Source organism: Budorcas taxicolor, chromosome 4 (assembly GCF_023091745.1).
Source record: "Budorcas taxicolor isolate Tak-1 chromosome 4, Takin1.1, whole genome shotgun sequence".
NCBI classification, from domain to species: domain Eukaryota; kingdom Metazoa; phylum Chordata; class Mammalia; order Artiodactyla; family Bovidae; genus Budorcas; species Budorcas taxicolor.
Genome location: NC_068913.1, coordinates 48,308,295 through 48,327,164, shown reverse-complemented (window position 1 = coordinate 48,327,164; position 18,870 = coordinate 48,308,295). Strand labels below are relative to the sequence as shown.

At 39.4% G+C, this 18,870-nt stretch overlaps 1 protein-coding gene across 1 annotated transcript in view; it reads left to right on the top strand.

The window, feature by feature from the left end:
* Window positions 1-18,870, top strand: part of SRPK2 (SRSF protein kinase 2) — a 242,983-nt gene that overhangs the window by 155,550 nt on the left and 68,563 nt on the right. Inside the window, exon 4 of the mRNA XM_052639268.1 lies at window positions 9,356-9,507. Coding sequence (XP_052495228.1) covers window positions 9,356-9,507 — 152 coding nt within the window. The remainder of the gene's footprint in view (window positions 1-9,355; window positions 9,508-18,870) is intronic.

Here is an 18,870-nt window from a genome sequence, read left to right as displayed (position 1 = left end):
GTATCCATGTGTTTATAGGAATTTCTCTCCCTCTTGCTAGACCATGCATTCCCTCAATGCTGGGCTCCTTTGCACTTCAGTGCGTGTCCTGGTACTTGCTGTATGCTTGTCTGAGTATTTGTGGAATCAGTGGGTGCCATTTTTACATGCTTTTTGTGCTCTGGTTTAAAGTTTTCTCTTTCTCTACTTCAGTAGTAATAACACGTTCTGCCAGGCCCCACAACTTTTATATAAGGTATTAATAAAGTAGATAAGAAGTATATAGCTCTGCCATACATATGTTGTCAGGTGGTCAAACGTTCAACTCATTTGTTGTGTAAGGCCTGATTAACATCTTCACTAACTGTATTCTGTGTTCTAGAAGATAGTGCAGCCTTAGATATAAAATCATCTAAAGTGTCTGACTTGATTGTTTCTGTTAGAATTGGGAACATGAAGTTTTTTTATTTTTTTAACCTTCCTGTGCCCCAAGGAGAACTAGTTCTCAAATTCTTAATTCTTCTGATCATTTTGTTACTTCAAAAAACAAACCCAACCAGATCTCACTGTTGAGGCCAAAATCTGATAATTTAAAGTCAACTACTCTCTTACTTGGCAGCTCTGTTCATTTTCTATTGCTGCATAACAAATTACCGCATTCTTAGCAGCTTGAAACAATACCTGTTTATCAGCTCACAGTTCTGTAAGTCAGAAGTTAGGGCTGCACACTGGACTGAAACCATGCTGTTGGCCAAGGCTGCTGTTCTCATTTGGGGATTCAAGCTCTCTTGTAAGATGTCTGGTATTGACAGAACTCATTTCTTTGCATTGAAGTCCTTGTTAGCCTTCTGGCTGTTGGCTGAGGACCACGCTTACTCCTAAAAGCCACTGGCAGTTTCTTCTAGTGTGGCCCTAATGGGCAGTTCATGACACATTTGCTCTTTTCCAGGCTAGCTCAAGCACATCCCTGACAGCTTCTGTGACCAGGGAACTCACTCTGCTTTAAAAAGGTTCATTTGCTTAGATCGGGTCCACCCAGTGTAGCTGTCCTTTTGCCATATAACATAATTGAAAGAGTGATATCATATTCAAGGGCTACCTACACCCAGAGGAACAGGGAATTAAACAGGGTACCAGTGCATTCTAAAGGAGATCAGTCCTGGGTGTTCTTTGGAAGGAATGATGCTAAAGCTGAAACTCCAGTACTTTGGCCACGTCATGCGAAGAGTTGACTCATTGGAAAAGACTCTGATGCTGGGAGGGATTTGGGGCAGGGGGAGAAGGGGACGACAGAGGATGAGATGGCTGGATGGCATCACCGACTTGATGGACATGAGTCTGAGTGAACTCCGGGAGCTGGTGATGGACAGGGAGTCCTGGCGTGCTGCAGTCCATGGGGTCGCAAAGAGTCGGACATGACTGAGCGACTGAACTGAACTGAAGGGGCTTTGGAGCTCGTTTTAAAATTCTACCTACCACCACAGACATTTAGGTTTAATTTACATAAAGATTAGAAATTCTCTTTTCATTGGAGAGGAATACATGAAATCATTGTGGCTCCCCCGCCGCCATGTGACTTTACCCAGTGCTATAGCAGCTAGCCTTTTAAGATAAGCTATTTTGAGAGAAAGTATATATTGATTGATTCTATCCTTAAGTAGAAATGCCAAATTGCATGTTTCTCAGCCTGACAGTAACCACCAAGAGAGGGAGAGTAAGAAGGAGGGTGGGAAGAAGAGAGTGAATTTTATATCCGGGTGGTCAACATAAGAAAGAAAAAGAAATTTGACTTTATGTGAATGTCCCTAGAATAATACCTAAAGAAATTGGTTTGGAATTTCTTTTTTATGTTTTGGTTAATGATTAATGAATTAATTTCTAAAACTGTGTCAGTTACCATTTAAGCTGATAACAAAGGAAAGTACTTCTTTTTCTGCCAAATGTGAAGTTTAGTTGTCCTTTTCTCTGCTGGAATAGAAAAGAAATAGCAGCTGGAAGGAAATCAGAACTCCTGTCTGGTTGCCTTGGCAATATAGAGCAGATGATGCATGCGTTTTGCTAGGGTGGTTCAGTGTTTTCCTCCGTTTTCTGATAGAGCAAATGTACATGAAAAATATAATATGGTGTAGATGATAATCTTAGTACTCTATGTATTTATGTATGTATCTTTGTTTCTAATGTAATATTTAAAGAAAAATATTTTGTGGTTTTTTCAGCTATTTTTATGATAGCCCTATTTGGAGTAATGATTAGGATATTTAGTTATATTGTATGTAGGGCAAAGTAAGTATAGTTCTTTGTGAGAAGTATGAATGACAAGTTGGGACTGTGCTTTCTAAATTTTTTATTCTGAAGTCTCTGAATTGGTACATTCTTAAATTACTAGGGCTTCCCCAAATGCTCAGTGGGTAAAGAATCCGCCGGCAGTGCAGGAGACACAGGAGATATGGGTTTGATCCCTGGGTTGGAAAGATCCCCTGGAGGAGAAAGTGGCAACCCACTCCAGTGTTCTTACCTGAAAAATCCTATGGATAGAGGAGCCTGGCAGGCTGCAGTCCAAAGGGTTACAAAGAGTAGGACATGACTGAGCAACTAAGCAAGCAAAAATAACTTGGGCCTTATGTAAACTTCAGACTATTATTAAATAGACTCTCAGCCTACTTTTTACAGAACTACATGTTACTTTTCACTGTAAATGTACTGAGCAGTTGTAAAAGAGATCTTGCATATAGATTGCTTAAATTTAAATGTAGATATTTCTGATTTTTCTTGGAAGCATATACTTCATTAAAGTATAAAGTGGATATTAAAAGGCATTATATAGTTTTATACACTTCTGCTTTTTAAAAACCAGCTTTTTGAGGTATAATTCACATACTATATATCTTAGACACTTGAAGTATGCAGTTTAGTACTTTCTAGTATATTCACATGGTTGTGTAACCCATCACCACATTAGAACATTTTCCTGCCTCCTAAAGAAGCCCTCGTACCTGTTAACAGTCTCCATTTCTCTTCTCTCTTTCCCTTGCTCCCAACACTAAGCAACCATTAACTCAGTCTCTATAAATTTGTCAGTTTTTCATTTAGTATAATGTTTTCAAGGGGCATCCATGTTGTAGTGTGTATTATCAGCACTTCATATCTTTCTCTTGCTGAATAATATTACACTTTAAGGATATACAGTTTTATTTATCCATCTATCAGTTGATGCACATTTGGGTTGTTGCCACTTTTTGTCTATTATGAATAACACTGCTGTGAACATTTTTACACAAGATTTTGTGGGTCAAATATTTTCATTCCTCTTGAGTATATACATGTGAGTGGGATTGTTGAGTTTTAATGGGCTTCCCTTGTGGCTCAAAAGGTAAAGAATCTGCCTGCAATGTAGAAGACCTGAGTTCTATCCCTGGGTTGGGAAGATCTCTGGAAAAGGGAATGGCTACCCACTCTAGTATTCTTGCCTGGGAAATCCCATGGTCAGAGGAGCCTGGTGAGCTATATAGTTGATGGCGTTGCAAAGAGTCAGATATGGCTGAGCAACTTTCACTTCTCTCATGGAAACTCTGAATTCAGCCTTCTTCAGAACTATCAGATATTCCAAAACAGCTAGTGCAGTATTACACTCCTGCTGCAGTGTACGAGGGCTTCAGTTTCTTCATTCTTGACAGTACTTGTTACTGTGTTGTTTACTATTATTATAACCTTCAGTAGGATGTGAAGTATTATATTATCTCATTGTAGTTTTGAATTCCCTTGCGCAAATGATTAATGATGTTGAACACATTTTCATGTGCTTATTGGTCATTTGTATATCTTCTTTGGAGAATTATCTGTTCTATTTCTTTTCCTTAATTTTTAAATTTATCTTTTTAAAATTGCTTATGCTCTTAGTATCATGTCTAAGAAGCATTGCCTAGCCTTGGGTGATTGAGATTTACTCATTTTTTCCCACAAGTTATTCATTTTTAGTTAATATTATGTGTTTGTGTGTGGTAGGCCTCACATAGGTATTTTTGTGTGTGTGTGTTTTTTTTTTTTTAATATACAGATAGTCATTTGTGTCAGGACCGTTTGTTGAACAGAGTATTTTTTCACCATTTAGTTTTGTTGGCACTGATGTTGAAAATATTAATGTCCTGTCCTATCCCTCTCCCACTGCATCTGCATGCTTCTAATAATATTTGGCCGCCGCATGGATTGCAGAATCTTAGTTCCCCAACCAGGAATTGAATCGAGGGCATAGCACTGAAAATGCTCAGTCCTAACCACTGGGCTGCCAGGGAACTCCCTAATAATTCTGAATAATTTTTTCAGTTTGTTTTTTGAAATAATGTCTTGATGGTTATCAGTAGGATTAATGAATTTTTTTGATGTCACTTGATGTATTTCATGATTATGCACTTGATGAGATCATCTCTTGATTTTTTTTAACAGTTGACATTTTAACCAAGCTTTTAAGTGTGGTAGAAACCACCAGAGACCACTTTGAAGAAGTCGGCTTTAAGAACAATGTGGCATCATTCTCTCTTCTGTATGGTTGCCCTAAGACAAATGATTATGCCTTTTCTGTGTGGTAGGCAGTAACAAGGCTGGATGGGATGAAAAGGAGTCAGTGACTGGGCTATAACATTTGGCAATTACAGTATATTGACCTTACTATGATGAACTGGGTAATTTGAGAATTGGTGATTTTTGGTGTGAAGCAGATTATTGGGAGACACCTTTGAAAGAAATATTCACTAGCGTGACCACTGCCAAGCCACTCCTCTGCTGCTGTTGAATCTGAGGGTCTAGACTAGTACCATCTAGTAGAAATGTAATGTGGGCCTCATTTGTGATTTAAAGAGTTCTAGAAGCCACATTAAAAAGTAAAAAGTAGCTGAATTTCATTTTAATAATTGATGTTTAAAACATTATTTTAACATGTAATAAGTATAAAATTATTCAGATATTTCACTTTTTGTACTACCTTGGATATTCAGTATGTGTTTTACATTTAGAGCACATCTCAGTTAGGACAAGGCACAGTTTTAAATGTTCAGCACCCACATGGGGCCAGAAGATAGCACAGTTCTAGATGTTTTGATATGATAGCCAGTCAAGATATTACATGAACATTACTCAACTTCCGCTGTGTTTCAAGGTACCCTGACTCATCGCTTTAACTTGATAGGACTGGCTTTTGGGAAACTATCTGCTTGCTGTTCAATGTGACCCTCCCTGAGACCAGAGGGTCTGAGAATTTTGTTAAGTGATATGGCAGCTCACCAAATGGGTCATGAATAATTGAGAGACATATATTATAATAAAGATACCTAAGCCTCTCAAACTAGACAAAATGGGCCTGAAAAACTAGAATCTTGCCTCCCGTATCACAGATAGAATGTACTCCACTGCAGTGCAGCTGTGTGTAACAAATACTACTGATGAGAGGTGCTCACATGGGCATCATTTTGCCCCTGCATCCTTGGATTTGTCAATGTCTGGACATGTTTTTTTGATGATTTGAAAAAATGTTTGATTGGAATACAGTTGATTTACAGTGTTGTATTAGCTTTTAGGTTTACAGCAAAGTGAACCAGTTATACATAAATTCACCCTTTTCTTTTTTTAGTTTCTTTTCCTTTGTAGGACATTGCAGAATATTGAGTAGAGTTTCCTGTGCTAAAGAGCAAGTTCTTGTCAGTTACTTATTTTATATGTAATAGTGTGTGTATGTCAGCCCCAGTCTCCCAGTTTATCTCCATCCTCCCCACGTCCCCTGGTAGCTGTGAGTTTGTTTTCTATATTCATGACTCTACCTCTGTTTTGTAAATAGATTTCATGTGTAAGTGGCATTATATGATATTTGTCTTTCTCTGACTGACTTCACTCAGTCTGAAATCTCTAGGTCTATCCTTGTTGCTGCAAATGGCATGATTTCAGTCCTTGTTTTGGCTGAGTATTTATTCCACTGTATATGTGTACCACATCTTCTTTATCCATTCCTCTGTTGATGGACATTTAGGATAGCTTTTTCTTGATGTGTTTTGACGATCACAGCTGGCATACAGTGGCTTGAGACCAGGCTGATAGCATTCCACAGAGTAAGAAGCAGCACCCACAACAGTGAGCTATCTGGCCCAAGTTTCAGTGGTGCTGAGCATAGCAGTACCCTGCATCAGTGAAACAAGATCCTTCAGTTTTACTAATTGTTACATAGTCTCCACAGGTAACATGCAGTGTTGTTTTTTCTTTGTTTTGTTTTTTAAATTTAGACAATCTCTTTTTTCTTTCACGTAAAATTTCTAAGGAAGAAGCAGTCAACTTGTAAAATATTTCTGATTGAGCCAGTTTGTTAGATAGATTCCACCCATGCCTCCTTTTCTCTAACCTCTTCTCTTTGGGAAGTGGTGAAACTGGTGAAGTTCCTCTCCCACATCCCCTTCCTCAGACCTCTTTTCCCTGGAACCATTTTACTTTCACTAAAGAAAGTCGTGTCTGTTAGAAAAGAAAATAAGCAGTTGCAAAGCTGCCAGGAGGATGGTTGCACTTCCATAAGGTCTCCTGGGGGTTTTTTTGGATGTTCTGTCAGAGATGTGGGTGTTTGGTTGTGATGACTTCCTTTCAGTGCTCCATCATGAGACACAGTTAACTCAGAATGTTATCACCACCATTGTCCTAATGTCTGTTACCCAGGGAGCTGTAACTTTGAGTCTTCATAAATTCTAGCAAGTAAAAATCAGTGCTAGTCATTGTCAGATTATAACTGTTCCTTAGTTGTCCTGTCAAAGGTAATCATACTTGCCACTGTTGGCCTTTAAGGTTACCATGTGATCCTCACCCCATCCTAGTGACTGCTGGTGTTTCTGTTGCCTTCCTTCATCTGCTGTAGCACTTTTGAGTTTTGGTGACAAACCACAGATGAGCTATAACAACCTTACGTTGTTCAGTTCAGTTCAGCCGCTCAGTCATGTCCGACTCTTTGTGACCCCATGAATCGCAGCACGCCAGGCCTCCCTGTCCATCATCAACTCCCAGATTTCACTCAAACTCACGTCCATTGAGTCAGTGATGCCATCCAGCCATCTCATCCTCTGTCGTCCCCTTCTCCTCCTGCCCCCAATGCCCCCCAGCATCAGAGTCTTTTCCAGTGAGTCAACTCTTTGCATGAGGTGGCCAAAGTACTGGAGTTTCAGCTTTAGCATCATTCCTTCCAAAGAAATCCCAGGGCTGATCTCCTTCAGAATGGACTGGTTGGATCTCCTTGCAGTCCAAGGGACTCTCAAGAGTCTTCTCCAACACCACAGTTCAAAAGCATCAATTCTTTGGCGCTCAGCCTTCTTCACAGTCCAACTCTCACATCCATACATGACCACAGGAAAAACCATAGCCTTGACTAGACGGACCTTAGTCAGCAAAGTAATGTCTCTGCTTTTGAATATACTATCTAGGTTGGTCATAACTTTTCTTCCAAGGAGTAAGCGTCTTTTAATTTCATGGCTGCAGTCACCATCTGCAGTGATTTTGGAGCCCCCCCCAAAATAAAGTCTGACACTGTTTCCACTGTTTCCCCATCTATTTCCCATGAAGTGATGGGACCGGATGCCATGATCTTAGTTTTCTGAATGTTGAGCTTTAAGCCAACTTTTTCACTCTCCACTTTTACTTTCATCAAGAGGCTTTTTAGTTCCTCTTCACTTTCTGCCATAAGGGTGGTGTTATCTGCATATCTGAGGTTATTGATATTTCTCCTGGCAATCTTGATTCCAGCTTGTGTTTCTTCCAGTCCAGCGTTTCTCATGATGTACTCTGCATATAAGTTAAATAAACAGGGTGACAATATACAGCCTTGATGTACTCCTTTTCCTATTTGAAACCAGTCTGTTGTTCCATGTCCAGTTCTAACTGTTGCTTCCTGACATTGAAGGCAGCGTAATAAAGGCTATTTGGGGCCTATCTTAGATTTGGCAAGAATTTAGGGTTTCAGCTTAAAAGGGGGCAGCTCCTCTGGCTCTGCCTCTTGCTCACAGCTGGAATGAGCTTGCACCCTGTGATGGCTGCCCTTCTCAAGCAGGTTTCCAGGGCTCTACGCCATAGGCTGAACCATGGTGAAGAGAGAGGATTTAGAGCCAGCCTTTCATTCTGCAAGGAGTAACAGTGTTCCAAAAGGTGCTTTTAGAAAGGGGGCATTAGTACTGGGCAGCCTTGCTCCCTCCAAAACATGGCTGTTATCTACCACATTGGTGCCTGTGAAGTTCTTCTTGCTCCCCAGACTAGAGGCCCTCTGCCTATTCCCCTGAACCTGTCTCTGGGGACCAGTTTAACAGCCAAACCCCATTGCCCCTGTTACTTGGCATCCGTTCCTTCCCCACTTTATACCTGTAGGGCTATGGCCAGCTCAGGGACAGCAATGGTGGTCCTGTTGTTAGGGTAGCTTGCCACTCAAGGGACATTTTGCTTCCAGTTGAGTCTTGAGGTTCAAGATTTCCCATTGGGATATGGCTAGAAGTTGCAGGTAAATTTTATAAGTGGAAACTTCATTTTATAGAGTTGCATTATAAATGCCTTATTTTTGAGCAAATTTAATATATTCTTGAGGTATTCTAGATATTTGAAAGGTTTACATCTGTAACCTCTTAAGTTTTTTGCTTCTTTTTAGTGTTATAGGTTTTCCTATCTTTTGTAAAAGAGTATGCTAAATATTTAGCTTTATGTGGCAATCAGAAATGACCCATGGAAACTTTGCGTTGATGTATGAATTGTATTTGTATTAGACCACATTCACATGTTTTCTTTGTTTAATTTCCAGTTTGGAACAATGTTCTTGTCTTGATAAGTAAGGTTGATAGAAAACTGAATTGTTTAATGAAAATATCTATGCATCAGTTACAGTAAACATTAGTTGGCTTTTATGAGTTATCCAAGAATCCTAACCACATTTCTATGGTGTCAATGGGTAAATAAATTTTGATTGAAAAATGATGGATAATAAACTGTTGTTTTTTTTTTTTAATGTCCAGAATTGTTGTCCTCTTTTTTCTAATCTTTGAGAATGTGTTCTAACTAATAAGCTTATGTGTCATGGGGGGCTGATTGCCTTATTTCACTTACAATTCATGATATTAATATATGAGGACTTAAGAAATATTGAAGCTCTGAGTGAAAATGTGCCTGCAAAAATATTCGTCGGCTAATAGGATAGCCAAGGGTAGCCTTCTTGTGATTTGAAACTTTACTTGAATTCACCTAAAATGAAGTAACATTAATCAGTATCTCTTCTTAGTGTGTGAAAAGTTATATTTTTTTCCATGTTAAGAAACTCTGAAGTGTGTTCATAACACAGGATTTCCTTCTGAGTCAATAGGAATTCTCCCTCCTCTTGTTTCAGGCCGGAGCCTCAGCAGAAAGCTCCCTTGGTTCCTCCACCGCCGCCTCCACCACCACCGCCGCCTCTGCCAGACCCTGCCCCACCAGAGCCAGAGGAGGAGATTCTGGGGTCAGACGATGAGGAGCAGGAGGACCCCGCAGACTACTGCAAAGGTGATGTGCTTGCCTTCCCCCCGGGCCACCCCATGATTTGTTGGGAGTAAGGCCAAAGGGAATTAATGATGCAGACTACTTGATGTCAATATTGTTAAAAAATTTTTGGATTGTTTAGTATAAAATGATACCAGAAAATATGAGAGATATCAGAAGGAAAATTTTTTTAAGAGATAGAAAGTAAAATACATAGGTGCACATACATATACTGAGTAATTTCAAGATTTAAATCTGCTGACAGAATTAAAGATGGTATACAGCAGGATAATTAAATATAAAACCAAAATAAGCCATCTGAGAAGAACATAGAAAGTAGGTTGAGAGCTGAAGAACTGATGCTTTTGAGTTGTGGTGCTGGAGAATACTCTTGAGAGTGCTTGGGACAGCAAGGAGATCCAACCAGTCAATCCTAAAGGAAATTACCCTTGAATATTTACTGGAAGGACTGATGCTGAAGCTCCAATACTTTGGCCACCTGATGTGAAGAGCTGGCTCATTTGAAAAGACCTTGGTGCTGGGAAAGATTGAGAGTAAAAGGAGAAGGGAATGGCAGAGGATGAGATGGTTTGATAGCATCACCAAGTCAATGGATATAAGTTTGCCAGACTCCGAGAGAGAGTGAAGGAAATGAGTGTTATGCAGTCCATCGGATCGCAGAGAGTCAGACCTGACTGACTGACTGAACACCTACCACCACCAGACTCCTACTGGGGGAGCCAGTCTGTTGTTCATCACATTGGGTATAAGTTTCCTGGCTGCCAAGACCATCAAGGAGCTCTTCCTTTCTCTGAATAGCGTTGAGTTACATAGTATTTTGTCTGTGGAAAGAAAATCTGCCCATTTGTTTATGGAGACAGATGTTTTCCTGGCACTGTACTCAACAAAAAACCTATTTTGTAGGTTCTGCCGTTGTGTGACATAGTAGATTATGTTTTCAGCTGTGATTTCACAGAATGCATAGAAATTATTCAGGTAAAGTATTCTTGTATTTATGTTTTGTAAAGACCAAGAGCATACAGCTAAACTGCTAAAAGGCAAGCATATTGTATGATGAATATTGAAAATAATTTGATCCAGACCTCATACTCTGTGTAGACTGGATCCCAAGAATCTAGTAGAAAGGAAAGGCAGTCCATTTGCTGCCTCTTTGTTACTTACCTTTCTCTCTTGGACTTTAATTCCCTGAAACAGAAAATTATCACAGTTTGAATTCGTAGCTTCTGAACAGTTAACAAGACATTTATTTGCTACAAATTATGGGAAATGTAAATCAGATTTTATATGGCTTAAGGATAGATGGCAGGAAATACACACTGTTTAGGCCATAAAGCGTTAATGCCTCTCTGTCTCTCTTGTATCTTAGTATCAATTTAGCTAGTGATTGCAGGTCATTTGTGTGTTGGTTAAAGGATAGTGTACTTTTTAATTACCAGGAAGCAAAAGTTATAATTCTGCTATGAAACTTCAAGAAGGAATCTTCCTGTCTAACATGATTCTTCCATAGGTGTAGATTTCTACACATAGAATCAGCATTTTCCTTAGAAAATGAAATATTTATCTGTAGCATTTATGTAACTAGTGATTATGACCCCACAGGTAAAGGTCTGTGCCTTCTAATATGGAAAAGAAGATGTTTTCCTTCCTCTTGTAATCTGCATTTCTTGGTTTGAAAATGAAGTTATATGAAGAGGAGATGTGAACAGCTGTCTTTAGATTGTGCTTCTTAGGCCAAAGTATCAGGCTGGTGTGAAAGAACTGTTCTCTGCAGAATGTTAGGCTCCACCCTACTGGAATGAGATCTGTTTGTCTCATACCTGGATCTTTTGTGGTATAGATCATAACATATTGTTTAAGATAACTGATAAACACTTTCAAGGAACTGATGGAGCTGATTGGCAATGTCTGGGAAAAGAACTGTGGCTCGCCCCACCCCACACTGCCCCATCCGTTAGAAGAGATACCTTTCTCCCTGGAAGTGGATGAGTTTCAGTTACCAACATGGTGCTTTATCACCCATGAGTACTTTAGTATATTTTGCCTGCAGTCAAGTACGTTCTCCCGTGTTAACCGCTACACAACTGTCAAGAAGTTAATGTTGATATACTTCTGCTCAGTCCTCGGACCCCACTCAGGTTTTGCCAGTTGCCCAATAGTGTTGTTTATGTGAAACCAATCCATTGCAGAATCACATTATATTTTGTTTTCTTCTTCCTTTGATCTGGAAGAGTTCTTTAGTTTTTTTCTTGGCTTTTATGACTTTGACGTTTTTGAAGATGTGGGCCAATTATTTTGTATAGTCTTTCTCAATTTGGAATAACAAAATAGTGCTGTTCTGTGAGAAGTGTTCTTCTCATTGCATCATATCAGATAGTGCATGATTTTGATTTATAGCAGCACTATTGATGTTGACCACTTGTTCAGGATGGTGTCTGCCAGATAGCTCTACTGTAAAATTGCTCTTTACCCCCTCATAGTTAATAAGCAGTCTGTTGAGAGTAACTTTGAAGCTGTGTAATATTCTTTTGTCAGAAAATTTACTTGCTTCTTCCTTTCCCTCTATCCTGTCTCTCCCTCCCTCCCATCCATCCATCCGTTTATCTGTCAGTTTGTGTATCTTAAATGTATTCACTCATGGGTTTTCTTTTTATTCAGTGGGTTATAGTCAGCTACTTTCCTTATTTGTTTTGATAGTTCAGTTCACTTCAGTCGCTCAGTCGTGTCCGACTCTTTGCGACCCCATGAATTGCAGCACGCCAGGCCTCCCTGTCCATCACCAGCTCCCGGAGTTCACTCAAACTCACGTCCATCGAGTCGGTGATGCCATCCAGCCATCTCATCCTCTGTTGTCCTCTTCTCCTCCTGCCCCCAATCCCTCCCAGCATCAGAGCCTTTTCCAATGAGTCAACTCTTTGCATGAGGTGGCCAAAGTACTGGAGTTTCAGCTTTAGCATCATTCCTTCCAAAGAAATCCCAGGGCTGATCTCCTTCAGAATGGACTGGTTGGATCTCTTTGCAGTCCAAGGGACTCTCAAGAGACTTCTCCAACACCACAGTTCAAGAGCATCAATTCTTTGGCACTTAGCTTTTTTCACAGTCCAACTCTTACATCCATACATGACCACAGGAAAAACCATAGCCTTGACTAGGCGGACCTTAGTCGGCAAAGTAATGTGTCTGCTTTTGAATATGCTATCTAGGTTGATCATAACTTTTCTTCCAAGGAGTAAGTGTCTTTTAATTTCATGGCTGCAGTCACCATCTGCAGTGATTTTGGAGCCCCCCAAAATAAAGCCTGACACTGTTTCCAGAGCTTCCTTGGTGGCTCAGAGGTTAAAGCGTTTGCGCACAATGCGGGAGATCTGGGTTCGATCCCTGGGTTGGGAAGATCCCCTGGAGAAGGAAATGGCAACCCACTCCAGTATTCTTGCCTGGAGAATCCCATGGACATAGGAGCCTGGTGGGCCACAGTCCACGGGGTCGCAAAGAGTTGGGTTCGACTGAGCGACTTTGCTTTCATTGTTTCCCCATCTATTTCCCATGAAGTGATGGGACCAGAGGCCATGATCTTCGTTTTCTCAATGTTGAGCTTTAAGCCAACTTTTTCACTCTCCTCTTTCACTTTTAACGTTTTGATGCTTAGATTTTCTCAAATTGGCCATTAGAAGTCCCTTCAGGTTACTTATGTGTCCTTTTGAAAAGTACCTATCATTCTTTTTTTGTTCTATACATTATTTTTTCACTCAGTATGTATTAGAAGTCACTCTGTAAACTACCTATAAAGCTGTGTCACTTGTTTCATTTATTGTTGTTTTTTAAGTTTCGTGTAAACCTTTTTAATTAAAAAATTTTATACAGTTTTAAAGGTTATACTTTACAGTTATTTCAAAATTTTGGCTATATTCCTTGTGTTGTACAATACATCCTTGAACCTGTCTTATATCCAGTAATTTATACCTCCTACTCTTGCAGCTGTGTATCTTCCTCCACTCCAAGCCTGTAACCATTACTTTGTCCTCTGTATCTACGAACCAGCTTCCTTTTTTTTAAATTTACTGGTTTATTTTTTAAGTTTCTCATATAAGTGATATCATTACAGTATTTATCTTTCTCTGACTTATTTCAGTTAGCATAATGCCCTCCATGTCTGTCCATGTTTCTAAAAATGGCAAAATTCCATTTATTTTAGTGGTTGCATAGTATTCCATGGTGTGTGTATGTGTGTGTGTGTGTGTGTGTGTGTGTGTGTGTGTGTGTGTATGTATATATATATGAAAGATACCATGTCTTCTTTATCCTCCTCTTGATGGGAAAAGTCCCTATCATTCTTAAATCCTTTCTTATTTTCAAATAAGATGTATTCATCTTGTAATTTTCCTACTCCAGGCCTGGAATCAGCTTTCTCCACAAGGAGCACTGGAGATAACAGTATTTAGAAAAGAAGATCTGAGCATTAGAGTGAGACTGTTACTCTTTGGGTGTCCCCGCTTCTCAGTCCCTTAGCACAGAGCTAAAGACACACACTCCCTTTAGATTTGTATTTCTGTGTTTATTTACGGATGTATTAAAATCCATGAGTTTGTTATATCTCATTTCCACTCTTAATACCAGGAGATTCAGCTCAGTTTTCTCCTTAGCCTGTCTGTAGTTTCTTTCTTTTGCAGTAAGAGACTTGGCTGTCATTATCCTCTTTATATTTACTTATTCAACTTCCTTGTATGTAAGAGTCACCAGTCATTGTCACTGCCATTTTGGACATGTCTGCCCTTTCCTTATTGCCTAGCTTGTTCTTGGACATCCTCTGTTGCTTGGCACTACCTAGTGGCTATGTACTGATGTGTTCGGGAGGATGGAAGGAGAGAGCTGCCCTTCACAGTCTAAGGGTATGTTTTGCTTAGTCTGTGTATGTGGCTTCTCTCTCTTCTGTCACTTCACAGCTTCGCTTGTTTCCTTCATCTTCATTCTTAGAGAATCTCTGCCCTGCCAGCCTCTTCTTGATAGTCCTGAAGTAAAAGAAAACATCAACAGAAACAAAACACACCACATCTTTTATCTGTCTTTACAAAAGACATTTTTGTTCATTATAGGAGTTATAAGTATTTTGGGGGTCATGGTGTGGAAAGTCACCTGGAATCCCACCATCCACCTTTTGCTGCAGTAAGCTTTTAAGTTCCTGCAATTCTGAATCATTTATGACCAACCAACGTGTATCTTAACTTTTTGCCTTCTTTTTTTTTACCTCTTTACCTTGGTAAAAGCTAAAGCTCTTTCCTTATTCAGAGCATGTGCAATGTTTGTTGTTTTAACAAAAAAGCCACTGTTTAAAGGTCTGATATCGCTAATGCATTATTCATTGCTCCCTTCTATTGTGCTTGGCAGTCTCTGTGGCCTGGGACTCTTTCCCTTTCTTCACAGCTAACATGTTCCTGTCCATAAGTCCCAGGGGAGTATGGACTTCAGCGTCTGCAAAACTTGGGTCAAAACCTGGCCCTGTTGCTCTTCATTTCTGTATCCTTGGGCAAGTCCCTTTGTTCTAGGCTTGAGTCTCTTCGTCTCTCCTATAATATCGTCTGTCTGTATAATAACATATGTAATGGCATCTATCCCCTACGGTTTTATGAGGAATAAAATGAGATAAATATGCTTCTGTGTATCAGGGCATGTTACCTGATACCTAGAGAGAGGATTGTTCTGAAATATGAATTCTCTTTTTGCCAGTCCTCTTTTTGTTCAATCATCCTCTTCTTGTGTGTATTACCATCTGTACTTACATGCTGGCCCCCTGAGTGGTCTTAAATGCCTTACTTGTGGTGGGCTTGCAAAGAGAGTGGTCAGCACTGCTTCTTTCTCTCCTTGTTTTTTATTGGTTACCTCTGGTCAGTTGTCTGCGGCAGTAACTATAGCAGCAGGCTGTGCAGTTTATTCTGGATTTTACTTCCAAGTTCAGAGGATAACAGGGGTCAGGCATGGAGTCAGCTTATAAGTAAACAGTTCCAAGAGGCCCTTGTGTAATACTTGCTCACTTTGTTTATTTTTTTTTTTTTTAACTTACAGCTTCCTTGTCAGTGCAAAACTTCCTCCTCTGGGGAGATTTTAATCTAATGTGGGTTTTCAGAGTGTGACCTGTACCCCCTGCATCAGAACGTTCCTAGACTGGACTCTGAATCTTGAGTTGGAATCCTTGGGAGTAGGGTCCGGACTCTAAGTATTTAACAAGTTCACTTAGTGATTGTTTCTGCACATTGAAGCTGAAGTTGGCTCACATGAGGCACCTACCATTTGTCTAAAACTCCAAAGCTATAACTGCAAGAAGTGATCCTTCTCTTCACTTTACTCTGTGTTACTGATTTACTGTGAAAGGGGAATTACTGCTTTGAACTACATTATCTTCTAAAATTTCCCCAGAACTCTGAGCACACATGTACCCCAAGGACTAGTAAATGGTGAAAGAAGGAACATTGCTTTGATATATCATGCTGCCTGCACCGACTGACTTCCTCAGAGATCCTATTTTGTAGCTCTCCTAAATCATTTTTAGATTAAGTTGGCACATTCGTTATGCAGTTTGTCACTTAACATTATTTCTGGAGACATTGGTTTCAACATAGTTGTGGCCTGACTTGGTACTAAAACATGTCGTTTCCTTATGCCTTCTTCAAATCCCTGACACATCTTATTTAGGACCCTTGATCACCCATAGTAGTGCCCACCCCACCCCATCCCCCTTATCCCTCGTGATGTGTGATTATACATTTATTTTTGTGTTTCTGATCTCTTTCTCCTCAATCTGAATGATTTCCTATAATCAGGAACAGTATGTTTTGTTAATCCCACTGCATTTGAACCATCTACTGTGCAGGAAGTGTTTTTGGTTGGATGAAGAAATTGTCTGTAGTGTTAAGCTTCAACTAAGGGCAAGAGAGTACTGGTGTTACTCTGTGTCTGAGAAGGCGTGTCAGAGTGAGGAGGTTGCCTGCCATGGAGGACACACAAATCAGAGTACAGATCCTTCATTTCTGTTCTAAACTGTCTTAAAATCATCACAGTGCCCCAGAAAGCTTTAGTAGGGATCTGGAAATATCTTCTTCCAAACATAGGGTAAACAATATGAATAGTTGCCTGCTAAAAATGTGGACTGGCTTCCTTATGTACAAACTGCCCTTACCATGTGTGTTTACTGTCCATTTGTAAACAGTTTAGCCTTGTTCAATGTTAGTAATTCTCAAAATGTAATGTTGGTTACAAGTTCATATTGGTCTTCTCTCTGCACAATCTGTGATTTATGACTATTTTATAGCTTTAAGATTTGCTTGTTTTTTAAGGAAAAAAAGCAACATTCATTACACACGTTGACTTAGAAATGGTGTCATTTAGCTGAAATATTTTATTGAAAGTGTAGTCTTTTTTTTTTTTCAGGCACAACTTTTTATTATTTTTTCTTTTGTTTTGAAATCAGTAAAGGAGACTGGGTTCTAGAAGCAGCAATAATCTGATGCAGCAAGTCTGTGCATTCTTCTTTTTTGTTTATGTTTAAATACATCTAAATTATCACACTGTTGGCACACCTCATTTGTATGAAATTCTGCACCACACATACTAATTGTAGTAAAGTTAGCCTCTCATGCCAGTTTAAAAAAAAAAAAAGACTACTCTGGAAGATAATTTTCACTGAACTCTAACCAACCTTGGTTAAGTGGACAGTGACAAGATTATAAATGATACAAAAAATAACATTTTAACATTTGGGTAATTCTTAATATATTCTACCCTCATATGGTCCTCAGAATTAAACCATAATGAGCAGAAGAGGAAAAAGAATGCCACTGAGTGCTAAGGCAGAACATCCTGACAGAAGTGATGAAGGTAGAGTCTATACTAAATATCAAGTGCAGAATTTCATAGGGCCAACAGGTTAACAGTCTATATTTTTCACTTACACAGGTGAAGTGGATTTTGCAATTGTCAGTTATGTTAAATGCACCAAATAAAGCTCCTAAAATTGATACTATAAGTCTCCACCTTAAGTTTTCCAGACTGCAACTGTGCAGAAGTATAGTCTTTTTTATTTATTTTTTGCAGCAGGTCCTTGTTGATTGTCTGTTTTAAACATAGCTGTGAATACTTGTCAATCCCAAACTCCCAGTCTATCCCAAGCCCTCACCCTTCTCCTCCATAACTGTAAGTTCATTTTCTAAGTCTGTGAGTCCATTTCAGTTTTGTAAGTAAGTTAATCTTTTTTAAGATTCCCTATATAAGCGACATCATAGGATATTTTTCTTTCTGTGTGATTTACTTCACTTGGTAAGTCCAGGTCCATCCAAAAATGTAGTCTTTAGTTTCTGTTCTTTTTGAAAGTAAAAAATAAACTTTATTCATTCATAGTTCTTTTCCTTAAAACCACTAACGCTGCATACATACTGAATTCACCATGGTAGTCTGTGTTTTTAAAAATTACTTGGCTTAATTTGGCTTACTTGAAGCCTTGAGAAGAGATTCTGCGTATCTATATGAGGAAGGTAATATGCCCTTGAATTTTTTACATGGGGCTTCATTATATTCCTTTTGCGCAGACTGAGGTGATTCCAGCACTGTCAGGCCTGTTGCTGCTGTGAATCACTAATGATGTGGCTATTTATTGATCACTAAGCTTTAGTTGCATAACAAGGGAGTTATCTGAGGCTTTCCTATATGTATTGTATTTTACTACAGCGATTGGAAGGGTGAATGAGAAACAGCCTGTGTTTTCTAGGAGTTCAAGGCCTCATAGACTTCACTAGTAGGACATAAGCTCCTTCACGGAAGAGTCTGTCTAGGCTCCCGTTCCGTGAGTAATACAGAGGGAAAATAATCTGTGGTCTGCTGAATATGGAGTCATTGAATGGACCAGACTAAGAAACTACTGAAGTGCCTTTCTTGGTATTTTTTTGTGTGGTTAATTATAAGAGGAGGAAAAAGGAAAATTTGTGAGGATTTTAAAGGAATGAGGTTGTATTTGATTAGAGGTAAAAGAAAAGACTTCATAGAAAATGAAAAGGGGGCCTTTCCAGTTAAGAGTAATTCAACTTTTTTGTTGAGGGTGGGCATTTCTCTGGTGTTTTCAGTGCCAAGGGTGCAGGTTAATCCCTGGTCAGGAAATGAGATCCCACAAGCTGCTGGACTTAAAAAAAAGACCTCTTGTAGTGTGATCACCTCTCTTAAAAATGTGTTTAAGGATGATATAGCTATACCAAAATGTCAGCAGTAGGTATGAGGTTAGTGTGGAGGCTTCTTTCTCTACTTTTATGTCTAGTTGTTGTAGTACGTCTGTTGAAAAAGCACTTTTCTTTCTCCCTACGGAATTGCCTGGTGCCTTTGTAAATAAGTTTA